The 12966-nt window shown below is 40.9% G+C and overlaps 1 protein-coding gene across 19 annotated transcripts in view; it reads right to left on the bottom strand.

Annotated features, from left to right (window-relative positions):
• Positions 1-943: 943 nt before the first annotated feature.
• LRCH3 (leucine rich repeats and calponin homology domain containing 3) overlaps positions 944-12966 on the bottom strand; it is a 65556-nt gene continuing 53533 nt past the window's right edge. For 13 of the 19 annotated variants that reach the window (XM_065639876.1, XM_065639882.1, XM_065639879.1 and 10 more), the window contains 3 exons: positions 11954-12091; positions 10166-10243; positions 4515-7864 (listed from right to left, as the gene is read on the bottom strand). In XM_065639876.1, coding sequence (XP_065495948.1) covers positions 7664-7864; positions 10166-10243; positions 11954-12091 — 417 coding nt within the window. In that variant the 3' untranslated portion in view covers positions 4515-7663. The other 6 variants (XM_065639878.1, XM_065639885.1, XM_065639889.1 and 3 more) reach the window with 1 other exon arrangement.

The following is a 12966-nucleotide window of genomic DNA, read 5'->3' as shown; positions in this document are numbered from 1 at the left end:
CGCTTGCTTTCCGTGGTCCCCCCACGGTGATAAGAACAGAATCGCCCCAGCCCGACGCTGGCAGGAGCTGAGCCAGGACTGTGCTCACACCCCACGGCTGCACCGCGGATCGAGCAAACGCAGGAGTTCTGGTCCTAATTTTAACTCCTCTTCTTCACGAGCCGCTGACTTGGCACATTTCATTTAGGACTAGTATTTTCCATATGTGGTGGGTGTTAGCAGGTGACCTGTTTGGGTAGAAGGAATGAAGTTTGATCATAAACTCTTCAGAAGTTTTGAGCTAAGGAAAAAAGCAGGATAGAATGGACGGGCAGGAGATCTCCATGTTTATACCAAAGTTGAGGCAGATGTTAGTAATACAACCAAACAACTGAAATCCAAAAGATGGCTTGGCTGGACATTGCTTGCTTTTCAAGGAGAGAATAAAATTTAACTCTGAAAAACAAACAAACAAACAACATCCCCAACCCAACCCAACAGTAGAACAGGGTTTGCTATTCCAGCAAGGTGGGGGGGTGTCAGTTTTACAGATCAAACCCAAGATGGGATAAAAACAAGACAAAAAGGGTGAGAAGCACCAGTCCTGGCAGGTGCCTTTTAGTTTGGTAAGAGAAAAAAAAGGAAAGGAGGGTGATGAGGAAGGAGCAAAGGATTCTGTATAATATCGCTGCATCTCGGTGTCTGGGGAAGGTGAAAAATATCCCCAAGAAAAGTTTCTGATGTGGCTGCAAAATGTGTGTAAAAATGCTGGAATTTTTCTATCCTGGTAAACTATGAAAACTGGAGAAACAAACCAGGTCCATTAACTGCCAGCTGTGATGATGGGGAAGGGGAATAAACATGCGACACAGAGGATGTGACATTCATTGATGCAACAGAAAAGCAGCAGGAAGGACTCTGTGATTCATACAAGCTTTAAAACTTTATTTCAAATTACCCATGGTTTCCTTTTATATTATCAATGTGCTAGAAGTTCACACTACTGGCAGAATACAGGCAATTTAAAATAAAGTATACAATAATATCCAGAGACATTTATATGTAACAGACTTAGAAATTATGGAATGTATTTACAGACATACAGCATGGGATGAAGCTTTAAAATCCTTTATTAATTACACGTTTACACTGTTTTCAGAAATAACAAAATTAGATCGCTTTGTAAAACATCACAATATCTATACAAAAGAATTTTTTAGCTGTCCAAATTCCCCTCAAAAGTCCTCTGTTTCTAAAACACTTTTTTCAAAGAACCGTTTATAGTCATAAAAGGATAAAAATACCATTTGCCATTGTATCGCTGCCAAGAGCAGCAGAGGTGTTCTCGGCGCTGCAAGAAGTCGTCTCTGATTTATTTTAAGCAGGTCGCCTCCCCCTTCACAAGGGGGAAGACCCAAACTTGGCAGTTTTGCCCCCAAAATGCCGCTGGTCTGCTCGAGCTCGCGCGTGTGACCCTGCGGAGCCCACGGGGGGCTTTGGAAGGACAGTGACACCACAGAGCCAGCGAGCACCACACAGGTGGGTTCCTCCCACATCCTCCAACACAAGTGCCTCAGAGAGGAAAGACAATCGACTCTTTGCTTTAACACACAAAATAGAACTTCACACACGCTTTCTTTAAAACATTCTTTTCATGGGACACAATGAAAATTGCACATAAATACGCCGAAAAATCCCAACCCATTTTGCAAGAGGGAACTGAAGTTGGTTTTGGTTAATACATTAAATAAACTGTGTGAGAAAACTTTAGGTTTGGATTTTTGTCCTAAGCTTCTGGTCAAGACTTAGGGTTTGCCAGCGTGAAAACACAGGATGATAAATGTTGAGCTAACGTGACTGCATACACTGAAACTGCCAGAGTGAACCCTCGCTCAGAACAAAAGGAGCGACGCTGGGGACACGGGGACATGTCACCTGCCCGGCCACGGGCCATCGCTCCCCACCTGCGGACCCGAGAGCGGCCACAGTCACCAGGCACAATAGGAAACGGCCATTTCCTGCAGTTCAGGCTCAAATCCCCACCCTATCATCTCCTAAAAACTATATTAATGAAATGTCAAACTTGCACCAACCCGAATACTGTTAGGTTTCGTTTTGGCTAAGTGCTGGAAGCTGGACTGGAGCAACCACCACACCCTCACCACTCCACAAAGGGAATGGCTTTCTTAGAACAGGAATATTTAAATAGTCCATGAAGGGTGTGCTATTAAACAGTGAACATGCCCCTGTAACAGTACAAGTGACCTCATGTTGAAAACTCAGATGAAGTCAGTGCCCCCTTCTTTCAAATTATGTGCAGCGACAAACACACAGGAAACATTTGTGGTTTGTACCGTTTCCTTGCGAGCGGCAGCATCTTCCACTTGGCAAACTGCAGCAGAGACTTCACACACTTTTATGTAATCCAACTTGCAAGTGAAATTAAGTGAAACACAAGACCTACTTAAGGGGGAACGCACATCTGTGTGGAGCTGATCTCTTCCTCTGAGTTTTGCAAGTTAGTGGCATTTTCATTCCTTGCAGGGCTCGACACTTCCCCAGTGTGAAAATGCTTCTCTTTTCAGCTGTGCGGTTTTAAATACCCTCCAGGTGATCTTCTCCACTTGGAATATGATCAGCCAGTGGCAATAAGAAATGACTGGAATAATTACGTGAAATAAGGGATTCGACAGTCACCACGATGGGCCTTGGAAGAAATATATGAAGCAAAACGGGGCAGAAACAAAACCACAAATCAAAAGGGGAAAAATCCAGCTAAGACCAGTCCTTGCCAGTGTTCCCACAGCAGGTTTACTTCTGCAAAAATGACTTTTAGCTAACCTGTTCCCATTTCTTCCCCTTCCTTTATCCCCGTGAAATCCTCTTGGTGTATTCTGCTTCAAATATCCCCCCAGCTGGAACGCCTCCGATGCCCGAAGTTGGTCTCAGACCCCGTGCACCATGTATTAGTAGCATAATGTTGTGGGATGCTTTAAATTGGGCAAAACCCAACAAAGGAACTCCAGGGGTGGAGAAATGGATTTTGCAAAGTCTTTTTAGGGAGGAAAAAAATAATTACTGTAATTGATCTGCTAGTGAGCCCATCCTTGTCACCAGGACCAGAGCACACGGAGCTGATCTGTGTAACTTTCCAGCAAAATCTGCCTCTCCCGCTCCTGTATATTGAATTTCCATTTTTACTTTAAAGAAAGAGGAAGGAAGCAATGGCAGTTCTGTAAAATCAGTGCATCTCTACATAAACTCCAATGATGACAGGCTTTATTTATTAAAGCCTTGTTAAACCCTTGTGCAACAGATTGCTGCTTTGGCAACAAGCAGCCCACCTGTGAAAATTCAGAAATTATGTCCTTAAAATGCCAAGTTCCTCAGTGGCTGGGACATTCACCACTGTCTGCACGGGATGCTTCAGCCCCTAATAAATATTATTATTTTTAATGGGTTTCTAATGATTATCATGGCAGGCTGCAATTCTTTACACCGTAGTGAAAACACATACGTGGCTCTTTAGGAAACTACTGAGTCACAAAACGCATCCCTATGTGCCCAGAAGGGGAGGAGAGCGGGGCAGGAGACCTCCCTCCACTGACGGAGGGAAAACATTTTCAGATAAAGACACACTGAAACCCAAACAGAAAGTGAACCCCGCAAGAAAGTTAAGGTGATTAATACAATTTGAACACTTCTGATTTAGTATCTTTTACTTTAGTATCTTTCTTGCAGTGAAAACATAGAGTATTTTTTCCCTTAGGAAAAAAAATTTTTTTTTTTTTTTTTTTTTTTTTTACCCTTCATATTTTAAGTACTGAGGACATGCCAACACAAGTTACAGTTGCGTGAGGTTGGACCCTGTTATCAAACACTGCAGGTGAAGATTGTGTGTTGCGTTGTTTTTTTTTTTTTATATATATAATAGAAAGAGCTGTTGTTCTTTGGAGGCAAAGAAATTCCCCTGCAGGGAAAGAAAGAAATTTCATTCCCCATATGCCCACTGCACCAACATGCTTTTTTTTTTTTCTTTTTTTAAAATTTAAACAAACTAATTCCGCAGGAATTGCTTTCCAAACTCTACACCCATGTTTTCAGTCTACAATGCCAGTTTCTACAGCTGGCTCCAACAACCAGCTGCTGGAACTCTCTGCCCCATTCCCAGCAAACTCTATTTTTTAATAAGGGGCAAAAATATTGATAATAAAAATGTTATTGGAAACTGTTGCGATCTCCAAAAAAAATGGAGAAATGAAGTAAAACATTCCTGTCAGGAATCACGGAAACTCATTTCCTTAGAACAGAGCTCTGTGTGTTTGGATGCACTGCATGGGCAGTAAAGTCTTCACGTCCTTCTGCTTAGCCAAGGTAACCCAAAAGGTCCCGCAGGTCTTTACACAGCAGACAAGTGGTGAAGCTGCTGCTGCTTTGGGGGTGCCAGCTCCAGGAGCGCCTGGACAGTCACAGCTACCTGTGTCAAACCCTTCTCTTCTAAAATATGGAGAGGCAAACATAATTGCTCCTGAATGGGGAACAAAACAAAGACAAAAACAAAATGGATGAAAAACACTCAACTGAAAAAAAAAAAAATTAAGCAAAAGGTGACTGAAATATGAAATGTTATGGACAGCTAGCACACACACACGGAGGTACGAAATGAAATTCCTGCTCGTGACTTAAGAACCATGAACATGACTTCTCAAAGGAGGAGGCCCCGGGGTGATCCTTGTGTCTATTTATTATAAAATCATACAAATAAGAATTTAAACAAGGATTGTGGGAGACGCGGGGAACAGTACATTGTCCTCTACCTCTGCCCACGCTGAAATGGCAGCAGTTTATGAAACCAAAAGTAGATGAGCTTAAGCAGGGGGGGAAAGCTTTGCTTCAACGTGGTGAACCTGCTACAACATGGAGTAGGGAAGGACCCACAGCCTCCTTTCCAAAACACAACTGCCTTCTTGGGGGAATCCTCGTGTAACAAGCCTGTTTAGCTATCAACTGTGAGGAAAAACCTGCCCTAAAGCAGAGAAGGAAACACTGGTGTGTGTGCTACGGAAACACTGTGCAATGGGTCTAAGAGAAAACGTCACACTTAAAAGCAATTCTTATCTCAGGAGACACACTGCCCGCCTCAAGTCCTCCTGTCTGTCTGTAGGTGTTGATCTCTGTCGTTACAAAAATTTATTGGAAGGCACAAAAAAGAAGAAAGCACAAGTTGCTTTATGGATGGAAAAAAAAAAAAAAAGGACTTGCTTCTATGTATGACTGAAATAATCCTGATCATAAATGTAGAATATGTCATTTCCTCCTGGTCAAGGCAATGAGAAATCGACAGTGTATTTACAGGCAAATATCCATCCTATGTTACGTGTGAGTCACTACCACTGATTTGTCTTCCAGAAGTACACCCGCTTAGCAGGTTACCTCCAAAATCATTCCAGGGAATAAGAGTAATACGCAAAATGCAAAAAGAGGTTTCAAAGTGTTTATTAATAATTGTGCTATTCTCAGTCTAAGACGGATTTAAAGCCTCATCCTATGTAAGTCCTTGGCACATCCTGGCCGTTCTCACCCCACAACACTCAGGATACATGTCCAACAGTTCTCTGTATTTGTAGAATAAACAAAGTCTGTCCTTCCTATAGAGCTACAGAAATTATTTTTCACGTATTATTTCCACCGCAACCTGCCCTTCTCCATTCTTTGAATCTTTACTGATTTTTGATGCTGAAGAAGTATCTCAGCATAAACAGTGGCAGCCAACACTCTTCCCACAAGGCTCAGAGCAAACAAATGAACCCAGCCTGGAATTCTCACAGTAAGTCATATGATGAGGTTGAAATACCTTTTTCTTTCAGCAAATTTATGTTATTTTGAGAAAAGTGTCCTTTTTGAGAAAATATTTGTAAACTTGAGCAAATATGCCTTATCTTTTTTTTTTCTTATGTATGCAAAGAGATAAGGGGAAAAGCTTTGGAATGACTCCGTACCACAGACAGTCATGACAAACAAAATTTAAAAACTGGAAGGCACTGTTAGTGTAAAACCCCTTGCAGCTTTTATCACAGTGTTCATTAGAAGAAGTTAAGAAACATTGGAACCAAATTCATTTTAGTTCATACCAGTAACCAGTGCAAAAATAGCTTATTTAAAAATAAAACAATCTCCTCCTGTCAAAGGTCCCTTCTTTCCTCGAAAATGTTTTGCTTGGACAGAACCCTTTGTGTTACTTGGAAAAAGGGCACCAACCCCTCTACTTGCTCCTTTGTTAAATACTCACGTTCTGTTACAAAGAGCTTGTGAGATCCATGTACACATAACACATTTTTAATGGTAGTGACCACATTTGCAACTAAACTCCTGCGTATCTTAAACTGTGCTTCAGAGTCGTTGCCAGGTTAACACCGTAATTCTAACACCACTTAAAATTGGGCTTACAAACCATTATACCGTGTTTTTAATATACAACAAAAATTTATTGGAAACACATTTGGAACAGCTATTTTACTTAACACTTACCTGTCAGGGGTCTCTGAGCGGAGTTCCCTGAATTAACCTACACTCTGAGGAGACATGGTCACATTGCATGGGGAGCGCCCTGAATTTCTGAGGTGTCCCTGAGACATTAAAGCATTAAAGCACCAGGATGCTCTTCCTGGGAAGGGAAAAGCTGGGAAGCTTTACGGAAGACTACCCGAGTTTTATAAAACACTGCAGAGCCATCGTGCAGCCAGGACTTAACATTTTTGCAGTTGTGTGTTACAAAGGTTTCTAAAAAAATGACAGGATAAAAGGAAGAAGGGAATAAGCATGGAACGAGCATGGGCTGGGGCACCCACAATCAAGTGGCAACCCAAGCTGTTTTTGTTAAGTTTTATCCAGAGCACAGTAAAATACTATGATGTTCTGTGGCATCTGGTCGAATCTTAAAGATTTTTTTTCCTTCTGTGCTAGAAACTTCTCTCAAAGCTGCTGAAGAGCTCAATTTATCTGAAAATTTCCTGCTTGAGCTGTTATGAAGTGTAAGTAGCTCTGCATTCACTGACAGGTATTTTTGACTCAAAGTAATATATCAGAGTTTACATATTTGAGAAATCAAATGCTCTCAGAAGCAGGATAAGGGACTAGGGGTAAGAAAAAAAAAGAAACAACCACCAGTTACAAAGCCCTATGCACAAATCTTACCAGACCATGTCTCCTAAGACTGTAAGATCTCATCAAGAACACTGCCATTGAAAAAAAAATACTTGGCATTCTTTAACATTTTTCATCAGATAATCCTCAAGCAATTTACCCAAGTGGGTGCAATTCCCATTGTAGAGATGGGGAAACTGAGGCACAAACTGACACCGCTGTTTCCCCAGTACTACATTACTCATCAGCAGACTATAGCATGCACCCACACGTCCTGACCTCAGTCCCTTGCTCTTGCCCACGGTGAACGCCTCCTCCCTTGCAAAAGCATTATATCTGCTAAACATCATACAGCAAATACACTTGTGAATTATGTCACAGATGGCTGCGTGGGTGAACCAATGTGTTCACATGTTGTACTTGTCACCTGTATCCCATCAGCGGGAAGGAAAGCACTTCATACACACAGTTTTGACAAAAACCAAAATCCCTTCCCAAGCACCGCAGTGGTGGAGGGAGGAAGCAGCACCAGTCTCCTTAGCTAAAGAAAAAAGACCCAGCGATAGAACATACAAAGCGTTAGCATTAGAGTACAGTAAAACACCACAAAGCCCCAGAGCTGAATGGAAAGGGAGACAAGACTGGATTCTTCTGAATCTGTCCCCAGGGAAAGAAGAGTCTCAACTGTTCTTTTAACGCTGAGGTTTAGCTGAAGAATGTCAGAAGGGGAACAAAGATTGTCCTGTCCAGAGTGTGTGAGCAGGAAGGGAAAACAGACAGAAAAAAACGGTCAGTCAGTTAGCCATAGCAACATCCACGAAGCAGTCAGTCATCAGACATCTCAGATATAACCTACATGTTCCAGAAGCTCACCACAGCTGGTTAATTCTCACAAAGGAATCTGTGAGACCCCCATTGCAAAGAACTCACTTAATGCAAATATTGAGTGTTCAGTGAGGTGCCTGTCACCTGTACAGCTTAAACATGTAACAACCTTTGTTGTTAAGAACACAGCAGTTTACACATGCCTCAGTGAAAACCATTTTTCTCCAGGGGAAATGAAGGCTACAGGTTTCTGTGATGCTGCTGGCAATGAATACTCACAGCTGAGTCCCCACATGTATCTTGGTTAATGGAAACAGTAGGACAAGGGATTACTTATGTGTAACTGATGCTTGAATGTAGCATCGTGCAGAAGTATGTATTACTAATTAGAGTTCAAGTGTTCTGTACTATTGCCACTGCGTATCTTCTCTCTCCCTTTCACACAGGTAACTGCTGTAAATCACTGTAATCTATACACACGTATCAATCTGCTCGACTGTCGGTTTGTTTTGATGCAAGGGCTTTAACTAGCAAAGTGCTACAGAAACTGCTGCTCCACCGTGGTGCCTGTACTTAGCATTTTCTGAAAGTAGCCTTCTTCTCAGAAGGTATTTCTACATAGATCCAGACCTTCAGAAAGCCTTTCATTTTTGTAATTAGAATTTAAATGAAAGGTAACACCTTTCATTTTTGTAATTAGAATTTAAATGAAAGGAAATACCTGCAGGCATCTTTTCAGGAAAAATACACTAGGCTGCCACACCGTTCTTGCAGAGATATCTTACATGCGTATCTCAGCAGATATGTAATGTAGACATGTGAGAGCAACTTTAGAGTTCAGGTGGGGGTATTTCGGTAAGTTTCCCCAGAGACACTCTCCTTGAACCCTTTCACATTAAAGCAAGAAATATGAGAAACACAGGAGGGTTCCGGACAGTAGGATTAGCAGATGTAGCAGACTGGCTCTGTAGGGGACATTTTCTTGAGTGGCTTTTCTAAGTTTGTTTTTAAATGTGGGTCATTTCAGTGTTCTGCTCTGCATTGCAATCCCATAAAAATTACACCTTCAGAGCTGAGGGAGGTGTAAATAGAGAAGTTGGGATGGAATTGAACAATTTCGCCCCAGACAAATTTACATCATGCAGTTCTGTTGGGAGTAAAAGCCTGAAATTTCTTAGGGGACAAAACCAGTGCAGGATCTCAAAGTAGTAATGATGACTTACAACTCCCTACCACGTTCCAACGCAATTCACCATGGAGCCACGTGAAATTGCCAGGCAGCTCAATAAATATGCTAAAATAAATCCCAATGGCTCAAGTGTCTGCAAGTGAAGCTGTCTGAAAACACCAGAAAATATTGCTTGACTGACTCCAGCACATTGCTTTTCGAAATAGCTGGGAAGTGAGTCACTGGGTCTACTTTTCCCTTTCACAACACAAAAGAAAGAAAACAGCAGAAATGCTAATGCTTAGCAATATAAGAAACCAAATCAACTAATGGACTAGAAGAAAAATAAAGAAAAACACGACGTATCAAAATTATTTGTACTGAGACAGCTACTGAATAAGACAAAGTGGAAAGGACAGGACAGCATAAAACAGGGTAACTGGACTCAGATGGACTGTTTTATATGTTCCCACCTCCTAGTTTCCCACCTTTCAAGTTTCAGAAGGGGACAAGGAATACCAGAAGATAGACTTCTACTACTGGTACTTAACAAAAGAATTAGGTTCTATGCAAACAGAGCTGCCATCAGAGAACGGCCAATAATACTGGGATTTGTTGGTAAGACAGTAAAGACGTTCACATAAGAGAATTATTCTGAAGGAAAATGAAAAGCTTTGGGATAAAAATAATAGATGCAAAACATAATCTGAATTTTATCCCACTTTTAAACTGTCAAATATCTAATCTTGAGAAAATGTAATTGTTTTTATAGAAATACCTTACAATTTTAAAGACAGACTCAAACTGCATTAGCTATTATGAATTTGAGGCACAGCAGTAAGTGAATCAGGCCTCTAATAAACTGTATCTGACTAATTTTTGCTCTGGAAGACAATATAAGTCTGATCTATACTGCAAGACACAGCTTATACCTGAACCTTCTAAACATTTAATCATTTTGTTTTCATCATACCTTTCAAAGAAGGTTTTATTTTCTAAAGCATCATGAAAATGGCACCTGAAACACATGAGGGTAGTAGAAATACGTACCTGAGGCACTCCAATCCTTCTGCAAGCTTCCAAGAAATTCTCCACGTTTCGTCTGCATTTTGCCATTGTAAGTTTAGGCTGCAAAGAAGTAAAGGAGGCAGGAATAGTGTTCTTAACCAGCAGGATTTTAAGTTATCTTGATTTTTTATTTAAATAAAACTGTTATTAAATCTCTTTGCCAAGACCATAATGCACTGACATAAGCTTGTCTAATTCAAAGCAGGCTCTATTGTAGTTTGCTTTTCTTTAGAAAAAACAAGCCCAAATTTCAAAGCTATTTTATGAAAAGCTAATTTATGAATGCTGGATGTTTTTTATGAAAGACAATTCTAAACCGCAATAGTTATATACAAGGTGTTATATAAAACTGGCTAACACTTTGAGTGACTCCAGTATGATAAGTAAGAAAGCAGGTTAAAGAGTACTGCTGACTTCTTTCTCCCGAAGGACGAAGGGAATACAAAGATCACATTGTGACCGAGGAATGACATGACGCCTCTTCTGCTCCTGGAGCCACGTGGCTAAAGGCTGCCTCTTCCTTAGGATTTATACGACAAAGCCATGATTTAATTCCTAACACAGAATATTCAACAGCACATCAAACTGGGCCATTGAGAAGATACCCTCAATGACGCAAGTCTTGTGAATAGCGGCCGTATGCCTTTTCTCTTAATGATTCCACAATCTGCCTAAAATGTTGGCGTCACCAGTTCAATCGTTCTCAAGATAATGAAGACATCTGCTTATCACATTAAGTCCAAGAGCGAGGAACCACAATGATACAGTAGGCAGCCCTGCAAGTGCCAGTGCAAGACCCAACCAAAGACTGACTCCAAAAATCAGGAAAAACCAACACAACACGCATGTTTCAACGACTTCCCCCAGGAACAATCCTCAGTTCTTTCTCCTTATTCTACAATTTAAAGGTGCATAACAAGCTATCTGCCCCTCCATACTACTTTTAAGTAGCTGACCATGAATATTTTCACTGAACGTTCTGGCTTCCAGAAATACAGATTAAGTATATAATCTGTGGTTATTTCACAGTTCTTGACCTTTCTCTAATTTTGTGCTTTCCCTACATGATACACAATAATGCATCCAGAAATATATCACCTTCATTCCTTTCCAGACACACTGCAGTTAGCCAGGGTAAGAGAAACTTCAGAAATTTTCAGACTTTTCCTGTGCACTTCCTTCCTTGCTCCCAACAGTCCCCAGACACACCACTTTTTCTCCTGTTATCACAAAGGTATGACTGGATTTGTTTTGTTCCAGGAGATGCTGCTCTTCTCCAAGGAGCTTGAATGTGCTCACCTGAAATTCCTAAGCGAGGAATTTGTGGTGCTGTGAAGTGGATGCAGATATAAACTTGGCTTTTCTGCCTGTTTTCACTGCCTTGTGTAGTGGGATCCTAGACACTGTAGAGAGTGTTGTATTTTCCTACTATCTGTTTTCCTGAACTTCTCAGACCTTTTGGAATATCCCGTTTCAGTCTTCACGCTGAACTGTCTCTTATTTCATTAGTTTTCAAGTTAATATAGAGAGGACTTGAAAATGTTAATGTTTTCTTACAATGTGTTAGAAGTAACTTCATTTAAATGAAACAACCCCAAATATAATTTCTTTTAAAGAAGCTATAGACCTCTTTTAGACAGAACAGACGGTTATCTTTTGTCACATACATTCACAGAGGAGAATGCCGAACCTAGCATTTGTCTGGATTACAGAACTTTGTTGGATGCTATTTTGGACACTTACAAAATACTATCATTATTACATACTTACAACAGCAGGTGAGGGGACATGAATGCTGGGAACAGACCGGGGACGCACATGATTAGCTAAATGGCACAGAACAACCCCATCGGTGAGAGCTGCTCCGAGATCACTGGGCAACGACACCTTCAACCGTGATTCTATATTCTGTAGAAAAACGAACATGGACACACAAAACGTAAGAGCTGGTTTCCTCCAACTGTTTTTACTCTGTAGAACATTTTATAAGAGGCAAAGTGCTTCCATTACAACTCTCTGTCCATCCTTGTGACGCTTCTGAACAGCTTTCTGAGTAACACCAAGGGGGACTCTGTGCACCACTGTGGCCCAGAGCTTACCACCAGCTGAACGGTTTTCCCTGAACAGCACAGGGGACTAATACAACCACTATTAACAAATAATGGAAATCGGGATCTAAGAACAGTATTCCTAATCCTACATATTCTCAGAGAAGGGTTCTGCCAATGGAAGTGAAAATAATTGTCTTGTGGGTTGGAGGACAACATAGGTACCAAGAGTCATGATAACATTTTTCCCTGTAAAGAAAAACCCAAACTACTTGGCATAAATAAAGAAATGAGGTAGTTAGCATTTTTGTAAGGCAATGAATAAAATTTCAATTCAGGCTTTTAATCTTTCAAATGCTGTGTGAATTTCACCAAGTTGTTATGCTGTATCTACATTTTTTTCAAGTACTAAATAAAGCTTACTTGGGAAGCAGAACAAGACACGGACTACATACAAAACATCTTGAGATAACAGGAGAGGCTCTGCAAACAGCACCAAGCTTTGTTTTGTTTAAGATAACTGTCTCCTTTTAGGGAAAGCAGATTGTCCTTACTTTCAAATTTACAAATGTCTCTGTGCATCTGGGATGCTTATGGCTTTTAAAATCAGCTTTAACAAGTAGGAATTCTTATGTCTTGAGAAAGCCCAAACAATTAATTCGAGCACCTCAAGAAATCTCTTCATGCTCTCCAGAAACAAGTCTGGGGCCAAGCAGAACAGAACCTTAATGCCAT

The sequence above is a fragment of the Caloenas nicobarica genome, chromosome 8 (assembly GCF_036013445.1).
Source record: "Caloenas nicobarica isolate bCalNic1 chromosome 8, bCalNic1.hap1, whole genome shotgun sequence".
Classification (NCBI taxonomy): Eukaryota; Metazoa; Chordata; class Aves; order Columbiformes; family Columbidae; genus Caloenas; species Caloenas nicobarica.
Note: the sequence above shows the minus strand (reverse complement) of the source record. Positions and strands in the feature narration are given on the sequence as shown.